The sequence below is a fragment of the Pituophis catenifer genome, unplaced genomic scaffold (assembly GCF_029215685.1).
Source record: "Pituophis catenifer annectens isolate HBS135680 unplaced genomic scaffold, rPitCat1.0.hap2 SCAF_3, whole genome shotgun sequence".
Classification (NCBI taxonomy): Eukaryota; Metazoa; Chordata; class Lepidosauria; order Squamata; family Colubridae; genus Pituophis; species Pituophis catenifer.
This window is the reverse complement of record NW_027256883.1, coordinates 189,752,360-189,772,741: the sequence shown is the minus strand read 5'-3', so window position 1 is coordinate 189,772,741 and position 20,382 is coordinate 189,752,360. Positions and strand designations below refer to the sequence as shown.

At 37.4% G+C, this 20,382-nt stretch overlaps 1 protein-coding gene across 1 annotated transcript in view; it reads right to left on the bottom strand.

Annotated features, from left to right (window-relative positions):
• Positions 1 to 3,295: 3,295 nt before the first annotated feature.
• The window catches only part of LPIN3 (lipin 3), a 64,280-nt gene continuing 47,193 nt past the window's right edge, over positions 3,296 to 20,382 (bottom strand). The window contains exons 12-20 of the mRNA XM_070939980.1: positions 16,777 to 16,854; positions 16,354 to 16,418; positions 12,573 to 12,705; positions 10,858 to 11,006; positions 9,342 to 9,428; positions 6,967 to 7,119; positions 5,896 to 6,010; positions 5,682 to 5,785; positions 3,296 to 3,892 (exon numbers count right to left, since the gene is read on the bottom strand). Coding sequence (XP_070796081.1) covers positions 3,748 to 3,892; positions 5,682 to 5,785; positions 5,896 to 6,010; positions 6,967 to 7,119; positions 9,342 to 9,428; positions 10,858 to 11,006; positions 12,573 to 12,705; positions 16,354 to 16,418; positions 16,777 to 16,854 — 1,029 coding nt within the window. The 3' untranslated portion in view covers positions 3,296 to 3,747. The remainder of the gene's footprint in view (positions 3,893 to 5,681; positions 5,786 to 5,895; positions 6,011 to 6,966; positions 7,120 to 9,341; positions 9,429 to 10,857; positions 11,007 to 12,572; positions 12,706 to 16,353; positions 16,419 to 16,776; positions 16,855 to 20,382) is intronic.

The window sequence follows — 20,382 nt, the reverse complement described above, 5'->3', positions numbered from 1 at the left end:
AACAGCAACCCTGTAGAGCATGGCTGTCAAACATGCGTCGTCACGGTGCCATCACATGATGTATCGCAACTTTTTTCCCCTTTGCTAAATCAGGTATGGGCATGGCCAGCGTGTGACGCATCCGGACGCGAGTTTGATAGCCCTGCTGTAGAGCATACGCGAGACCCAAATAATACATTAAAAGTAAGTTTAAAAATGCATTCAGCAGGTGGCGTGTGAGTATGACAATCCATCTAGGATGCCGAAGAGTTCCCAGTGTCTTGATGAGATGGGAGGGAGAAATTGGCAAGCCTTGTGGCACAGGCCAGTAGTTCGACAAGACCTGTATGTTCTGGGCCTCCCCTGAAATAGAACTGTCAACTTCTCCACTCTTCTCTTTTGTTTGAATTTAGTGGCATTAGTTATGAGTGGTATGTCCTGAACTCCACTTTTTTCTGAACATTCTGCATTCCCTGTGAAAAAGGCACCGGTTTCACTTTTCCTCCTCTCTTTTGTGTAACAAATTCTCATGGGGTGGTGGTGTGGAGAGGTTGGAAGTTATTAGTGGTTTCATAATCAACATTTTTGGGCCTGGCAATTACTCTTATTGTATATACATTTACCAGACGTAACTGTAACTGGTTTCAATTAAACTTACGCTTACGTTATCTAGGATTTTGAACATGAAGTATAGTTCGGCATTCTGCGTTGAAATGTCCACATTCTATGAAAAAAAAATTAGAGGCACTTATGAAATTATAGTTGCATCCTGTTTACTTCCAGGCATTGGAGGTACAAAAGTTCTAATGTGGAGGTTGCATTTGGTTTATCATTAATGAATAGGCCAATTTGACAGTTATGTAACCTTTTCCCTTTTTCTTGGAAGTATTATTACATTACCTTGTTTCCCCCAAAATAAGACATCCCGTGATAATAAGCTCAATTGTGCTTTTGAGTGCATGGCAATAAAGCCAAGTGCTTATTTCAGGGTTCAAAAAAATATAAGACAGGGTCTTATTTTCGGAAAAACATGGTAATTCTTATCACATGCTATTGGAGTGACCTCTAGTAAGTATTACAGTACATTACAGTACATAATATACCTTTCATTTGTCAATTCCAGACTCCAAACTTGTAGTTAATCTGTTTTCAGACTGCCAATTTACAAACTATTATTATTATTATTATTATTTTGCTGAGGTTTTCAAGAAACGGCATTATGTCAATTGTAAAGAAGGTTTCAAATATATTTGTTGTTTCTGGTAGGTTGTGGCCATAAGTGTAACAATAATGATAACATTGTTTAATCTAGTTTTTTTTTCAATGTACATTTGTTGATGGTTAAATCCGAACTATTGTTTCTATTAGATGTAGGGGAAGAGAGGAAACTCTCACCAAGGTTTTACAGAATTGTATTACTCTAACATCTTTTAAAGATAAATTCTCAGAAAACTATATAGACATTTAAGATATTGAGAAAATGGAACAAAACTGACCAGCAATGTTGTTTTCTGGATCATTGGTAAAAAAAAATGGAAGAGATGTGTAGATACAGATGTGGTCTGTACTTTACAGTAGTAACAACGTTTCGATTTGGAAAATCCACTCACGCCATTACCAAACCAAGAGGGAATTACACCACTGAAAGGAAGTTTAGGTTTGTATAAAATTCTCATATGTGCACATTTGGAATCAATCACTATAATTTAAACAGAAGAACATCTCTTCATTATGGGCAAGCCCATGACCAGGTATTTTGAATGCTTCTCTTTTTTTTTCCCCCTCTGGGAATTCAAAGCCCCTCCATCCTTTGATTCTTTTAAACTAAGGATTAGATTGGACAAAGCTTTCAAAAGAAGATCTTTTTTCCCTCTAAACTAGAATACATCAGCTTTCAGTTTTGGGGACAATGTAAAATTATAAATGTAAAATTTGAAAATGATATCTTAGGTCCTCCAGTCTGCATAAATCCACCATGGCAATTGGTGTTGATTCTTTTATTTAGCTCTTCAGTCTTCAAACCCAAAATCTCAATTATATAACTGGTTTTTTTGGGGGGAAACCTAAATGGTGTGCCCCTATAGTCTCCAGGAGCTGTGTTCAGCCCAATGATATATTAACCGTTTAATATATAATGCAAGACCAAAAACAAACAAACATCACATTATGGTTTAGTATGCTAGACACCTATTTGTGCAAATCAGATTGATAAACTCAATAATGTTCAAATCCAAATTCAATAAGTGCTGATAAGATTCTGAATGTTACTACACACTAATTTAGCATATTAAAGACTAAGTTATCAAATAAGATACTGTAGCTACTGGTAAGTTTTCAAATGTACAGGATCCTTAAGTACGTACTGTATCTCCTATTCACATCACATGTGATATTAAAATGATGTTTACAGAGTATTGGGATTAAGAACTGGAAGTCATTGTTGCTTAGGATACCACATAGCAACAGGGATGACAAAGAGAACTCTTTATGTCACCTGCTATCTGATCCTTTAAACTGATGCCAAAGTTTGAGGTTTGGAATTCCCACATATCTAGCATATATTTCATAATAAGAAATCATCTTCTCTTGATAGAAAACAAGGTATGTATAATGAAGACCATAAGAAATTCATAGAGTGTTGCAAAAAGATGGCTCATAGGACATAAGTGAAATATCACTTTTGTTCACTGTACCCCCACCTATATTTAACGAAGGAGGAAATCATGTGTGAAGTAGAACAAGAACTGGTCCCCTGAATCCAATTTTCATTAAGTTCACAGCAAAAACTATAAATGGTGGGTGGGTGGGGGGGAGAGAATCTGGACAAATATTACAAAATGAGTGATTTTTGCTTATTGTATTGCACTTTTCCCATCTTTATTATTGGTGCTCTTGTGATAAAGAATATATAATCTTGATTTTCAGAACTACCCGTGCTAATGAACATTTGGTGTTTTGACTATATATCTAACAAAGACATTATAAAAAATATCATCATAGTTCATAAAGTATAGCATTTGGCGGCCATTAATTACCATAAGGTCAAAGACTACATTTTTCTTTATCGTCATGATTTAAAATATCCCATTGCAGCAAGTCACAGTATTCATGCCTGTTGCTACATTCAAGAGACAGAGTTCAGGATTCAGAAGAGGCTCTGTAAAACCAAGTTCAGAGCAGCAATAGAGAATATTTTTTTTAAAAAAGTCATAGTACTTAGAAGTAATGTTTAAAGAATGTTCTACTCACTTCAGATAATACTGTAATCAACAAAAGCAGTAGAGAACTGAATCATTATGGAAAGGGTATCATTTCTTTTAGAATACTAATATCTAGGTGAAACGTGGTTTGGTAGGTATTAAAGCACTGTACTGGTGAGTAGAAGAAAAATGTTCTGTATAAGCTGCTTATCTTCAAGCCCCTGAGTTGTGTTGACCCCCAACACTGGGGGATGGAAGGCGTGGAGACTTTCAGCCCTTATTAACATCATGAAGCCTATTTGCAATTTAAGAATCAAGACTAGAGTACAATCACTTAAAAGACATCACAAATACACGTTTCTTAAAAATACAGCTTATAAATTAAATCTTGGGTTGAAAGATCACATTTCCACATGAAAGGCTCCTTGCTACAAATGTACGTCTTTTCTAAAGGCTAAGCACCTTGCATAATGGATGAGAAACAGCAAGCTTTATTTTGCTGCTCATCCATCACATGGGAGGACCAAAAGTTAAGGATTCTTTGGGAAACAATGTTGATTCTGAACAATCAGACGAAGTCTTCAAAGTCTACGGTAGGCAGGGTTGATTTCCAGTAAGAGAATTGGCTGAAGTCTGGAGAAGCCATGGAAGCAACCACATCTTTGCCAATAGGTGGAAAGAGAAATTCTACCACCTCACCCAGACGCTCATACCTAGAAGAAAGAGGACAGGGACAATTAAAAAGAGCAAGCATCGTTTCTTGCGCATTTGTAGTTTCAGCATACTCAACTTTCCTGAATTTTATTGAAGGAGCAAATACAGGGAGTCCTGGTATAACTGGTGGCTTAGCAACTGTTCAAAGTTATGCTGGACACCCCCCCTCAAAAAAAAAAAAAAAAAAACCACAGGCACTTATGATCTGGATTTGAAGTTAGGATGGCTGGCTCCCTTCTGAAGTGATCACATTTTGGATGCTTGGCAATTGGCTCGCATTTATAGCTGTTTGCATTATCTCACAGAAACATGACTGTGATTTGCGTTTTTTGCCAGAAACTGGCTGACAGACCTGTAAAAGAAGCCATCTTTTACAGTTAGGCCTTCAGGCCTGCCATATTTTCTACTGTGGGAAAATGGGAGGGGGGATTGTATAGAGTATGGGTGATATATAGTCAAAATAACATTCTTTTTTCAGAGAGTCAAGGCCACGGTGCCCTGCAGCTGCCATGAGGGGACTGGGAGGCATCTCCAGTTTTGGATGGTGCCTAATTGGATCATGTGATAAACATGTGGGTGCTGGGCAGGGACTTGAACTTTCATTTGGGTGGGGAAAACCTGGAAGCTTTCAGATTTGGGTTTTCCCAGATGTGCCAATATGACATCTTCAATAAAATGGAACTTTGAAGAAACTCAAGCCTTGGAGTCTTCTTTCATTAGGGGTGTTACTTGGAACCCTGACATTGGTATTTATTTCCTGTTTCTGGCAAAAAAACAACAACAGTAAACACTCATTGCAGATAATCAGTTTATTTAATAACTATTGCAAAAAACATCATAAAATTAGATCAATCTCTTGGTGACCCATTTGATGACCAGCATTATCTATGACTATAACGTTATAGCATTATATATGACTATAACGTTGGGTTTGATTACTCTCATAGGTTGATGGCTACCTATATTTACTTATGTTATTTATTTATTATTTTAATATTAATAAATGCATTTAATTATACCCTTATGTCACCACATGCACATACTCCTGAACTATGGATCTCCCATTAAATCCATTACAGAGATTTCCAGTAATAGTGGTAACCTATAATAAGCTTTTTTGGTTGTGCTATCATTTTAAAGAACACTCGCCATATAATGCACGGATATCGCCATTAATGCTTCCATAATTTCCTCTATACATGCTGGTGCACAGTCTTGAGGGCCCAGGCTACATGTGGCCTTTGAAATTACATCCAAAGCGCCTTCAAAAGTTGAAAAAATTATATCTGCAAATGCAACAGAATAGGGAAATAGTACTCTGTTTAAGTTTAATAAAACCTGAACTTAAAAAATATATGTTTAAATTCCACAAATTTTATTTTTGCCCTGGCTATTTCTACTTTTTAGAAATAGCCAGGGCAAAAATAAAATTTATGCAATTTAAATGTAGATTACATTTTATAAGTTCAGGTTTTATTAAAGTTTTCTCCCAATTGTGTTGGATTTGGATGGAGTGCTGTGGATACTTTTTAGAATGTATCCAACAGGATTGCATTCAAATCCAGCACAATTAGGAGAAAACTTTTAAGTCTGTGCTGCATATGATTGAATGATGCTGGTAGAGGTGAAAGAATGTTTCAGCTGAATCACATGATGAAAAAAGAAACCCTCTCACTGCATAGTGTTTGCCTATATTAGCCACTTATATGTTTTGTTTAAGCAAATTGTTCTTAACCACCTCAAGGTGCTTTACAGACTGCAAAAGAATGGGCTGATTTGCAGACTTACGTGGACTTGGTAATTTTTATGAGTTCCTGAGTCAATTCCCCTTTGGGGTTTACAGTGAATATGCGGGATTCTGGCAATGCCACTTCCTTGTAGGCATAGACATCCTGTTGAAGAAACCACAAGCAGCATATATGTCAAAATCATCATCATCATAATCACCCAAGTAAGAAATTCCCTTCCCTTTACACATGTTCCTCATTCAGCTGATACTCACAGTTAGTCTGTTCCCAAAAGCAGCATGGAAAGGTCGGCTATTGGAACCAAATAAATTTTGGATATCTGTCAGACAGGCAATTTTGAACACTTCTGGCTTCTTCTCAATCACTTCCCTATAAAGTGGATAAATAGTTTAGAAAGGTGAACTGCTTTTCCCTCTTCTTGATCAAGTACTGCATTCAGTTTTGGTTGCCATGATGTAAAAAAGATGCTGAGACTCTAGAAAGAGTGCAGAGAAGAGCAACATAGATGATTAGGGGACTGGAGGCTAAAACATATGAAGAACGGTTGCTGGAATTGGGTATGCCTAATCTGATGAAAAGAAGGACCAGGGGAGACTTGATAGCAGTGTTCCAATATTTCAGGGGTTGCCACAAAGAAAAGGGAGTCAAGCTATTCTCCAAAGCACCTGAGGGCAGGACAAGAAGCAATGGGTGGAAACTAATCAAGGAGAGAAGCAACTTAGAACTAAGGAGAAATTTCCTGACAGTTAGAACAATTAATCAGTGGAACGACTTGGCTCCAGAAGTTGTGGGTACTCCAACACTGGGGAGATTGGACAATCATTTGTCTGAAGTGATGTAGGGTTTCCTGCCTGGGCAGGGGGTTGGACTAGAAGACCTCCAAGGTCCCTTCCAACTCTGTTATTCTATTCTATTCTATTCTATTCTATTCTATTCTATTCTATTCTATTCTATTCTATTCTATTCTATTCTATTCTATTCTATTCTATTCTATTCCATTCTATTCTATTCCATTCTATTCTATTCTATTTCTAATCTAATCTATGCTTACAGATTTAAAAAGAGGAGGAAGTAATGATAAAGTATTAATTTCCAGCATCTGTTTATCAAAGTAGGTTGTAATTCCAGATGCAAACCAACATTTTAATTTACAGCTTTCGTCTTTCTCCTTATGTGGAATCATAATCAACGAATTCCAGGTGATACTTACTCAAACATCACATCCTTGTACTACCAGGCATCTCTATGATCTCTGAAGAAAGCAGTAAAACAGTGCTCACGCAAATTAAGACACCCACCCTCTACCATTACATGGAAATACTTACCTGTGAAATGCTGAGAAGAGGCTGCTAGGTGCAAGCAGGATCGGTCCTTTGGGGAGCATCCAACCTTGGTCATTGACACATTCTAAATATCCTTTGGTGATGTGTGCCATGCCAATAGCTCTGGCTGAACAATAGAGAAACTTGTACCCGTTGCTAGAATGGAGATGATACCAAATGGAATGAAGCCATTTTGCTGAACAACCCCCTCATCTGACCTCTCCCTCCAATAGGAATAGTACAACTGCTTTTGTTCTTGATCAGCTCTTACAGCTGGGTCAAAGAGACACACATTTGAAAGCAATAGAACAAAGTAATATTCTTTGAGTATTTCTAAAAGACCTCTCCACATGCCTGGCTAGGAGGCTCAGTGGCTAAGATGCTGAGCTTGTCGATCAGAAAGGTCGGCAGTTCGGCGGTTCGAATCCCTAGTATAGGTCTCCTGCATGAGCAGCGGGTTGGACTGGATGACCTCCAAGGTCCCTTCCAACTCTGTTACTGTTGTTATTATTATTATTATTAAATACAGGTAGTCCTCGACTTACAGCAGTTCATTTAGTGACCATTCAAAGTTACAACAGCACTGAAAAAAGTGACTTATGACCATTTTTCGCTGTTACAACCTTTGTAGCACCCGCTTGATCATGTGATCAAAATTCAGATGCTTGGCAATTGGTTTATAATTATGACCGTTGCTGTGTCCCAAGATCAAGTGATCTCCTTTTGCAACCTTTTGACAAGCAAAGTCAATGGGGAAGCCAGATTCACTTAACAGTGGTGTTACTAACTTATCAATTGCAGTGATTCACTTAACAACTGTGGCAAGAAAAGTCGTACAATGGGGCAAACCTCCCTTAACAAATGTCTCACTTAACAACAGAAATTTTCAGCTCAATTGTGGTCGTAAGTCGAGGAGTACCTGTATATTTGTTCTTTCAAATGAATATTTCCCTATTTCCAGTGTCCTTTCCTGGTCAGCATTAGGCCACTGTCCTTCTCCTTGCAAAATCCCAATAAATCTGGGATCCTATAATAGATATAATGTTGCCAATCAAATTTGATTTCCCACCACAATGTCACTATAGGCAAATAAGGTGAATAAATTACTATGAAGACAATATTCTATGTATATTGGTTATACAGGCAAAGTCTCCTGCAAGTTAAACTCAACTCCTGGAGAATTTTTGGACATATAGCTTGAAGCTGTATAGAAATGGATTGTCATAATCATCTTTTTTTTTGTCAATTTCCCAGTCTAATCTAGCCCTGGGATTTCCTGTTGGCATCCCAACCAAGTACTAAGCAGGCCCAACCCTACTTTGCTTTTGGGGGGATTTGCTCAAATCAACAAAATGTTGCAATTTGGCTAATTGTTTTAATCATGTAGTTGATACCAAAAGCAATATCTTAAGGACAATGCTTTCTAAATAATTGAATAGCAACAAATGCTGTTGTTGAAGGCATTTTTAATAGATTTTAATAATCCTCTTGCGCGAGCAGCAGGCGAGCATGTGCACGTGGGCTCCATTTGCATGAGTGGTGGGCGTGTGTGCTAGCCGCTTGCACAAATGGAGCTGCGCTTGCTTGTTGGCCACTCACATGGAACAAATTCCCCCCCCCCCACTGGTCTGCAAAGCCAGAAAGATTGGGGAACTCAGACTTAGAGTACATAACTGATTAAGGCAGGCAGATGCAGGATTTTCAATGGCTAGTATGCAAGAAGATTCTTTTAACTTTAAATAATGTTAAAGTTTCAAAAACAGCAAAAGAAAAAAAATATTTCAATGTTCATCAGATATGCATCACAAGTCATCAGTCAACTTCAGTGGTGGGATTCAGCCAGTTCGCACCAATTCGGGAGAACTGGTTGTTAACTTTTTAAGCAGTTCAGAGAACCGGTTGTTGGAAGAAATCTGTTTTTTTTCCACTTTACAGGGCTAACCCCTAAGGAAGGCAGGAAGGAAATATTCTGGTGTTGTTTCTAGCCTAATCTTTATTGCCCTGCTTACAGAAACTGCCTCTCTGATTAACCCTTATTACATTGTAACAGCTAAGGCGAAGCCCCAATCGACGTGAATGACATTGAGTTGGCCATGCCCACACGGTCACATGACCACCGAGCCACACCTACCCAGCTGGTCATTAGGGCAGAGAACCGGTTGTTAAATTATTTGAATCCCACCACTGGTCAGTTTATATAACAATAGCCTATCTAAAAATATTTTGCTTGCTGGCATATGAATAACTAAATGACAGCTAGCTTGACCTGCCTTGGAACAGGGAATTAGGATCTAAAAGTTTAAGCCAATTGACAAGTTAATAGACCTATTGTTGCACATGGACTTTTATCTTCATATCTCTGAACTACCAATACTTACAGATGGATTTTATGGAAGAGCTTAGCGATGCCTTGATGAGTCCAGTCTTTCCCAAGATGTGGCAAGATATGCCCTAAAGCATCAGACCTGATGAGGGGAAAAAGGATATATATGATGAACTCTGCACAATGTAACTGCAAATTGTCCTATAAGTAAAGCAACAGAGATAGCAGAATGTTCATAACTGGACATGCAGAGACATGTTTCAAGACCACCTATTCTAATAGGGGTGTTTTTGGTTTTGGTTTCAGCCCTCTAAGAGCTTAAGCAAGCCAGCTTGTTTCTATTTTTCCCCAGAATGATCACTGAAGCCACAGAACATGTTTAGTCCATATAAGCCAGTGGTGAAATCCAAATTTCTTTACTACCGGTTCTGTGGGCGTGGCGTGGTGGGCGTGGCAGGGGAAGGATACTGCAAAATCTCCATTCCCACCCCACTCCAGGGGAAGGATACTGCAAAATCCCCATTCCCTCCCCAGTCCTGGGGGAAGGATATTGCAAAATCTCCATTCCCACCCCACTCTGGGGCCAGCCAGAGGTTATATTTGCCATTTTCTCTGACCTGCTCAAAATTTCCACTACCAGTTCTCCAGAACCTGTCAGAACCTGCTGGATTTCACCCCTGATATAAGCTATGTATTTTGAGTTAAAACAGGTTGACCCTTAGATTTTGTTTTTGATTTTGTTTAGCTTGCATAAATTCCTATGCCAATCTAATTTTCTCTGCAATCCTTGCCATGTCCCAGGAGCATTCATGACATCTATTGCTACCTCTCTCCTTCCACTGCCTAGAGCAGCAATTCTCAACCTTAACAACTTTAAGTTGTATGGACTTCAACTTCCAGAATTTCCCAGCTAGCAAGTCTACATATTAAAGTTGTCAAGTATAAGCAACACTGGCTGAGATTTTCAGCATCCTCTTCTTGTTGTTCTTCTGTAGGCATAGGTGAGATGTATCTACTCCTTTCTCCCATTCTAGCAATTACAATAACTTGCAAACACATTTACAGTTACTGGAAAAAATACTCGGTTTTTTTCTGAGTAGTAGGTAGTACTACTACCTACTAGTAGTACTAGTAGTACTAGTACTAGTAGTACTAGTAGTACTAGTACTAGTAGGCTAGTACTAGTAGGCTAGTACTAGTACTACTAGTAGGCTAGTACTAGCACTAGTACTACTAGCAGGCTATTCTTTCACCATCATAAAGCAATTGTTAAACACTCAAGGAAAACATGTGTTATAGCTAGAAAGCTTTCCCTGAAAACAATCATTCACGTGTCTTTTGTAAACTGTGAAGTTGGGGGATCTGAAGTTCAGTTAGATCATAGATTAAGTAACTAGTGGACTCCGAGAGATTTCTGCACATTCTCTACAAGCTTGCAAGGCTGGCAAAAATATAGACAACTACAGATCAATTTTAAACCCCTTTGAGGAAATGGTAAGAGGAAATAATGGTGGCATGGAAGAGCCCACAGTCAGGAAGCATTATAGGAAGCATTGCCAGTGGGAATCTACCTGGTGATGGTACCGTCAATATCAGAGATCACCACCTTGTCATACCAATTCCATAAGTAAATGTTAGCTTCACAACGACATGTGCCCTGGTACTGAGTGGTCACACTGAACACAACCTCATTGGGGCCATCCCTCAGGTTCAGCTTTTTCTACAGCAAAAGAAGAGAAAAAAGAGGCAATTACAATCTCTTTATTTAGAACATGGAATTTCTCAGAGCTGTTTTGTTAGTTATACATCTAATTTAGAGGTGCCACAGAATTCAGTAATGTTTGCTTTCAAATAAATGTGAACACAAGGATAACGTCATTCTTCTTTCTTCGCTCTCCAAGCAATCAGACATAATATAGCAACTCATCTGTCCATCGCAAATTTGCTTCTCTCAAATCTTTGCAAATCCTTTAAACTATTTGGAAAAGTGAAGCTACTACACCAAAGAGTCTTCTTTGTGGCTCAAAAATTATTTAATTTACAAAGTCACAATTTAATTGAAATTAGGATTTTAAAATATCTTGATGTTAAAGTATTAAATGCATATTAGAATAATTCTCAATTGAAATTGATGCTCATATAAAAAGAACAAAAGGAATTGATGCTCATATTTGGTCATGCCCCTAGTGACTATCTACTTTTCACTGAAAATGAATTAAACAAAATGGTTCATCTTGAGAAAGACTTTGTTATATATTATCTCTTCTTAATAAACTGTGAATTTCAAAATAGAAAGAGATATTTCTTTTAATCTGACTTTTTAAAAAAGTAGAGCTGTATAACCACTTCCAAATCTAAGTATTGCAGTACTCATGTCCTATTTCCAAAGCACTGAATGGCCTTCAGAGTATTACAAAACCAATATTGACTTTTCATATTGAAGTATTACTTTTAATTCCATTTAAAGCAAATTCAGATTTGGTCTTGCTTCTTATTTTGGAGGTTATGGTCAAACTTGCCATTCAGATATGGCCCCAAATTGTGGACGCCTAAATTATTTTAGTCTTTACTTCACTAATATTCTCCCCATCCTTTAAGATCTCAAACTGACTTACATGGAGCCATCATTTATTTTATCTGCATGATGCAATGGTGTGCTACATTAGGTTAAGAGAAAGTGCAGAGGTCCCCCATGAGCTCCATAATTGATTGAGGACTTGCACCTGGATTTCGGTCATCTCAGTTCAATGTTTTACCTACTGGAGAACTGATATGATGTAGTAGTTAGAGCAAAACTAGGGAGATTCAGTCATGGAAGCTCATTGGTGACTTGACTTTGGGTCAGTCACTTTCTCTCCAGTTAAGCATCTTCCAGGAATGGAGAAAAATTGGAAGAAAGAGTTACTTTTAGGCTCTTGGATCAAAAAAGAAATGTACATTTTATGAATAAATAAATAATACTACTGTATACCACTTTGGAAAATAATTACTGATGATCAGTTAACAGAGAAAAAACTTGGCCCACAAAATTTCATCACCTACTCATATTTTAAACTACACTTCCAAATGCCCAGTTTGCTGCAACATTTCTTAACTTTAAGGGCCAAACTCTGGGGGGTTTTTTTCCAACATGCAACTCATAACTGAGAAGTTTGAACAGTAACTGTGAAGTCCACCTAAGAGGAATGCCAATTAGATAGTGTGCTTTGGCAGCCCCTCTCTGAACAGAAAGTTCTCTTCTGAATCAAACAGGAATATAAAGAAAAGAAAATTCAAAGCTACATACAATTTCATCAGAGGAGAGTCTTAAGGACTTCTTGTAGGTTGGGAGAAATTTCTGTGTAATAGCATCTGGTATGGATCTGTCTCCTTGATGGGAGGATACAGCATCTTCATCACTGGAGGAATCATTTTGTCTCCTATGGTTCAAAATAAATTGTCAACATAAAAGAGGGTAATGGCCAAGAAATATGGGTCAAGTCCAGTGGTGAAATCCAAATTTTTTTACTACCGGTTCTGTGGGCATGGCTTGGTGGGCATGGTGTGGCTTGGTGGGCGTGGCTTGGTGGGCATGGCAGGGAAAGGATAGTGCAAAATCTTCATTCCCACCCCACTCTGGGGCCAGCCAGAGGTGATATTTGCTGGTTCTCCTAACTACACAAATTTCCCACTGCTGGTTCTCCGAACTGCTCAAAATTTCTGCTACTGGTTCTCCAGAACCTGTCAGAACCTGCTAGATTTCACCCCTGATCAAGTCCCATTGTGTGAAATAATACTCATTGAGGAAATAAATCCTTATACAGTACCTATGATTTTTAAAGGAATAAAGGTTATCACCTAAGTTACCATAATTGATTTCTTGCCAAATATCTTTATTTTACCACTAAACTACCTCATCCAAACATCTTTAGGTCATTCAATGCAAAATATGACATAGTTCCATGACAACTCTAATATTCCAAAGACCAAAGACTAGCAGGTCTAACAGGGAGGGACAGAAATCAATAGACTGGTCTGGACTGGTCTGGACACCAAAGTAAACATTCTCTTAATGTACAATAAACTCTTAACATACAATATTCTTCCCATTTCCCATTTATCTATAAAGAAATCCATTAAACATTGTCATTTCAGTCCAAATGTCAGAAAAATTCCGTTACGGCCAAACTTAATGGTTAGATTAGAGATAGCAACATCTCTATTTTAACTTTGATCAAATAAACCAACTTTGTATTTCTTCCTCTTACTTCTAATAATCTTGAACATTAGTCCTTTTAAATCATGTTGTAGAACTTGATTTCTTTTCATATTTTTCCCTTCTCACAAAACTCTTCAAATTTTAACAACTCTCCTTTGTAAATCCAATATAGAAAAATTATCCAGGTTACTCTGCTGGTTTGCCATTTATGACAAATTCAGATATCTGCCAATTTCTTTTGTATGTTCAGTGTAGCATCTTTTTCCATCTAAATCTTGTAGCTTGTCATTTTTAAATCCACTTTCAGATCAGTCTCAGTCTTGTCTGGTTAAATTTGTTTTTTTTTCCCATAACATCTTTGAAATACCCATGTTTCCCTGAAAATAAGACTGGGTCTTATTTTCTTTTGGGTCCCAAAATAAGCACTAGGGCTTATTTTCAAGGTCTGTCTTTCCCCCCCCCCCCCCCCCATGTACAGGAGAAGTGGACCTGTGGCCACTTGGGCTCCTGCTGCACTTATGTTCTGATCCAGCTCCCAAACACGACAAACCCTCTGTAGTTAATTAAATGTTCCCTTTATTAGGAGTGCCAGCAACCCTGGCAAAAAGTCTTTCACTCTCACACAGCAGGCTAACAAGTCTTTCAGTGCCTATGGAAAGCAGAGCTCACTCCCTTTCCCCATGAAATGGCCCCACACACCAGGAGTCTCTCTCTCTCCATGCTTATACAAGAAGTACTGAGCAGCAGCAGACACACACACACACACACACACACACACTCAGAAGGCACGCCCAACTCTCAGCACTGCCGATTCAAAGGAAGGAGTCTGATAAGTCCCAGACAGGATTCAGAAGTCAGTGGCTGACCAAGAAAGATGAATAGCTGTCTACCACACTGATTCTTCTCTGCCCCCTGCCTTTTATTCCCAGAGCCAGGGTGGGGCTTAGCTAGCAGTGGTGGCTCTTCCATCCCAAGGATTGGCCCATAGATTCCCACTGCTCTCCTCTGCCTTCTGCGCATCCGTGCATCAGGCACTGGACCCAGCTGTTCCTCCTCTTCATCAGCCACCTCCAGACCTGGGAGCTGTGGCCTCTCCATCTGATGGATGGGGGCTGATGGATGGCCCAGGCTCCGCTTCTGTCTCTATCTCTGACAGCTCCATTCCTTCTTCCCCCTTGGAGCTCTCAGATTGCCTTGACACTAGTCCTGACTCCCATGCCTCCTCCACATCTGATTCAGCTGCTGGAGGGGCCAGCAGTTTACAGGCCACAACAACATGGTTGCTGCTGCTGCAAGGCAGGTATCAGGGCATGGATGGCCTGGTTGCAGGGGCCTTGAGGTAAGCCAGTGCGGGGTGTATGAGACAGCTCCACCACCCGACGTCACCTCATGGCCACTGCACCTTGAGCAACCAGACAGAATGGGCGGGTGGCAGGCTGCATGGGTTCTTTAGGGCTTATTTTGGGGTTAAGGCTTATAATGAGGTGCATGCATTAAAAAACACGCTAGGGCTTATTTTCTGGATAGGTCTTATTTTCAGGGAAAGACGGTATATAGAAGCAGACTTTAAAATTAACTTCTGGGTCCATTGTTCAAAAATATCCTTCGGTATGTCCAATGTTAAATATTTTGCTTCACTGTGTATTAGGAAGTCATTTTTTTTTCTTCTTTAAATATAATCTTTAGTTCCTTCTAGTTCCCTCTAGTATCCAACCTTCAAAATCTCATACTATCATTTTTATGAGAATTTAAAACAAAAACATTTTCTAATGGGAACAATTCTTATAATTAACTCCAAAATCTTACTTCAAATCCATCTGGAGGCTTAGTCTACTTATAACTTTCCAAAATCAAAGTTGTAATCAAACTTTGGCTGTTTATTCCAAATGATTATTTAAGTCCTTAAGCTTGCTTTTTTTTTTTTTGGTAAAGGATAGAAGGAAACTCATATGGTACTGTAAAACCTGTTGATCCAAAGGTTCCTAACAGCTGAAAAATACTTAACAATTTCCAAAAGTTATTAGTAAAGAAAGTATGCAAATGCAGTGTCCTTTTAAAGGCACCAACTGCAGTTTGCGCAAGATGGCTATTCCCTTATCTCCTAGAGCTCTAAACCCACTGGAGACCACATCTTGTGGCCTCACCATGAGAAGCAATTGCATGGAGCACTTGTGGATGATCTCAAGTCCTCCCTTTGTCTGGAGAGGAATTATAAGGAACTGGTTTGTTTGCTACTCACTATTTCTTCCCTGGAAGCCTGTTAATTCTTGAGGACTGACATATTGAAAGAGATTTGAAAGAGATTCTACGTTACAAAGATCTAAAAACAGATAATTGAACTTAAATCCCAAAATGTCCTCTCTGAGGTTTTCCAAGGCTTTTATGAAAAACTTGCATTTGGGCCTGATGAACCGAGCTGCAGTCTCAAAAGTTTATATACCTTTTAATAAAATGTATTATCCTGAAAAAGTGCTACAAGGTCCTTTTGAATCAACTCATTTTAATTTGTAGGCTGCCCATCTCAGATACATAATTCTTGGTTGCTAACAAGTGCTAGCTTAAAAACAGAATAGAAAAATCAACAAACAACATAAATGGCAGCTGAAATTAAATAAAAACAACCAATATAGCATTTCAAATAAAATTCTGGTCAAGGAATGGGATGAGAGGGGAAAGAGGACTAATTATTTATTCCAAATTGTTCAGGTAAGTTTTAAATGTGGATTTGTACTAATAAATATTATTTGTCATGCTGAGTTAAGACATTTCAATCAAAACTATTAAATCTCCACTATAGTTATTTATTGAAAATACAGACATGCCCTTAGATATGCCAAATTCAATACAATATCAATAAGTCACAACTTACCTCTGAAGAGAAACGTCCTCCTGATTCTTGCCTTCTTTGTTGGACTTCCTGGCACTGATTTCATGCTACAGATACATAAAAATACCTTCAATTGATGTTCCTTAAATACCTATTCAAGCAGTAAATCATCTTTCTCCCATTTGATGTCACCTAGATAAATTGGGATCACACATCCCAGATTTCCCAGTCAGAATGGGAAACCTACCATGTTACAGAAGGTTTCATTAAATTAAGGAACTCATCTCTGCTACAAAAATTGGATACAAAGATCGTAGATTTGGCCGAATCTCTATAAAAGGAGAGATGTGTTAGTACCTAATTTGACTAGGGCTAAGTACACCTGACAGAAGTCCATTTCAACTGCAACATTTTGTTCTGGAGATCATAGAGGGATGTTTCCTTTCTATATTGCAATATATGTACCTCTTTTCGCCTCCAAGAAAACCACCATCTTCCAACTTTCTTGGGCATCTTCTCTTTCATTAATCTATCAACAGTATTCTGAAACCACAAGAAAGATGAAGAAATGTTATGGTGAATTGGTCTGAATCCAAAAACAGTTCTTTCAATCTTAATTAAGAATCATAATAGTCCCACAATTATTGCATAATCCCTAACCTCCAAACATGTCATCAATACCAAAAATCTAATTCAAGAATGAAGCAACCAGCCCACAACTTTCAATGTTCCCAAGAATAAGATGTCATAGACGGATATGAATATTGCTGCAATTGGTTCAACAGCGTGAAGAAATTCAGAACAACAAAAAAATGGAAAGTCAGAAGAGATTTTCAAGTTTCAAGGAGGATGAAGGATGGCACTGAACTACAAAGTCTATTCTGTGGAGTCCTTGGTGCTCTCTCAGCTTGGTTGTTTGCTTGCAGATGTTTCATTAAGAGACTAGATAATATCACCACTAGTACCGTATTTTTCGGAGTATAAGACACATCTTTTTCCCCCCAAAAAGAGAGTGAAAATCTGGGTGCGTCTTATACTCCGAATGTAGACCCGCCCAGCTTCTCAAATGGAGGTTTCAGAGGCAGAAAAAAGCATCAGGAACGAAGCTTCAGAAAAGAAGCCCCCAAACAGAGCTTCAGTAAAAAAAGCCCCCTAACAGAGCTTCAGAGACTTTTTTTTCTGAAACTCTGTTTTGGAGGCTTTCAGAGGCAGGAAAAGGTTTTTTCTGAAAAAGCAAGGCACAGAGCTCACAACCAAGGAACCTGTTGCTAAAATTCAGCTTTGGGAACAGCTGATTGGGGGTATTCCAGGAGACCGATCCACCTGCCAATCAGCTTTTTTCTTATTTTCCTCCCCAAAAACTAAGGTGTGTCTTATACTCCGGTGCGTCTTATATTCCGGTGCGTCTTATACTCCGAAAAATACAATAAGTATGAGATTTGTTCCTTGTTTACATACAGTAGTTTAAGACCCTATTCTGTGGTGAAAATAAGTCATTTATCTGAGAAGGAGGCATATATTTTGAAGTAAAGTAATAAGGTCTGCTTAAGTTGTATGTGGAGAGCTAACAGGCTAGATATTTTATCTCATTGAAGTCATAGCAAGGTTTTTTAAAAAATTAGACATATTGGGTACTAATTTAAAAGCCAAAATTTTCCAAACTGACAACTTGCTAAGAGGCAGCAGACTTTACAGTGTAGAGTCTGTCCCACTGGGGTGCTTTCTAACTGGTAGAGGATGTGTTCTAAAATATTAATTTGCCAAGAATTTGAGTGTAGAGCAATTTTCCTCAGAAATGGTTCCTGAAAATAAATATAGTGGATTATAAATCTTTATATGCTCAAATGGATATATGCCAGTAGTCTATAATGTTGTGTTACCAATTAGAACTTCCTATACTGGACTTAAGCCTAAGTATCTCTTTTTATTACATTTACTTCTGAACTGGTTTTTTTTTTCTGAATACCTGTCAAACACCTCTAACTTGAATTTACAACTATTTTCTCTCTGTTTGGGAAGACGTCCAATTGCACTGACTAACTTTCTACACTGACTTTCAATAAATCTTTTGTGCTGTTGAACAGTATATTGTCTTTATATTAATAATGGTTAGAATTGCATTTTTAATTGCAATAAACTCTGAAAGAGACAATTGTTTGGTCAACAATATATAAGATTTTTTTCTGATTTTTTTTTTTCCTTTCAAGAACTTCAAGGAAAATTTTCCATTAAATTTGCTTTTCCTGCACAGCTAGGAATTTTATTAAAACAGTTATTGCCATTCTATTTGTTTTAACTACGTACATTTTACTTCAACCAGTTCAAGCTGGTTCTCAAACAATGAACTATGTTTCCTTCCTTCCTTCCTTCCTTCCTTCCTTCCTTCCTTCCTTCCTTCCTTCCTTCCTTCTATCCATCATTTATCTCCTAAAGCCTGAATGTATTTCCTTATATCAGAATGTTTTCAGGTACAATATAATACATTGGCATTGTATCAGAAATCACACATTGAGGAGATAAGATTTAAAAATAATCCAGGCAAACTAAATATTTTTTTCTGACCCCTATTTCATATTAAGGAAAATTTTAAAAAGAGTAAGGCAACAACCTCTGTTGTGTGGCTGTGGTCCATGATTTGGAAGATGAACAATAAAAGAGATTTTGCTATCCAAAGTTGATGATATCATCCCTGACAAACTCAAATACAAGGCAATAGATTTTGGAAAGACTAAATAGAAATGAAGATTTTGATGAAAAGGGTTACAGTGGGAATTGTTAATGGTAAGACTATGTTGCTTAAAATTTACTATTATATTTTTTCCCCAATAAATGAAAGGAAAAGTATTCAATGTAAACTACACAATAGAAATTTAATGAAATTTGCAATGTTAAACTTTAATCTATAAACCATATCTTAACTATTAACTACTAAGTGTTTTCTATTGTTAAAATACAAGAAATGGCAAGATGATGAAGGCAGAACTATGAACACCAATGTAGGTAGAAATACTTTCTTTGTAATTTACAATGATATCAAGTTTAACTTGTTTATACTTTATTATACAAATACATACTTTGAACCATAGAACTTTTGCAGTAGAGCATCTTACTTCTTTAGTTATCTTACTGTAGCATTTGTTTTTATAGATAACCAATAGCTATTCACCCTCTTGCTTTATGCAATTCTGTCCTACTTTTTAAAAATATATGATGAATAAGTTTTATTTGGGAAATAAATCTAATTCATATGTTAACAAGTAACAAGAAAAAATAGTTTGAGCATTATCGTCAAATTCTGGGAAGCTGGTCTACTTATCACATAATTTTATTAGGTCACCCTCCATCAACCTTTTCCTCACTTCCTACTATTATTTTCATGGTTATTAATTTTGAAGATGTATCATTAATACAGTTCGTGTATGTTTTTCTTCTGTTAAGTAGTTTAGCCATCTAATTTGAACATTACAGTGACAAAATTCAGATAGCAGACTGCATTTCACAACTTAGTTAATTATATTTCCAAAAAATATAACTATCATAGTCTCATAGTAAGCTGTCCTATTAAATGTTTTAAGAACTTGTGGGAGTACACAATATGTAGTTACATTTGGATTGGTAAAATGGAATATGGAAAATGGAATATAACTTCCAATCCTAGCATCTAATGCTTGAACAGAAAATTGACATCATGTCCATAAAATATAAGTACCTATCTAGGCAAGTAAATTGTCATTTTTAAAAATTCATCTTACAATGTGATTATCATTCTCTGGAAATGAGAGAACAAAAATTCATAAAAGCTGTACAAAAAGAAGTTAATTTTGATAAATGATTGCTGTAATAGCATTCAAAAGCATTAAGGTAACCTGAAACTTTGGATAAAAGGTTTTCTTCTTAATAGGCCTGATTAATTAGTCTGGTCATTTGGAGAGATAATACCAATTAGTTTATTAGGGTAAAAATTGTTTACCTTACTAGAGGTTAAGAAATTATATTACACCACTCTTTAAATGTTGAAACATCAAAACCTAACTAAGAAATTATACTTCACTAGCTGGACACCTGTGCTTC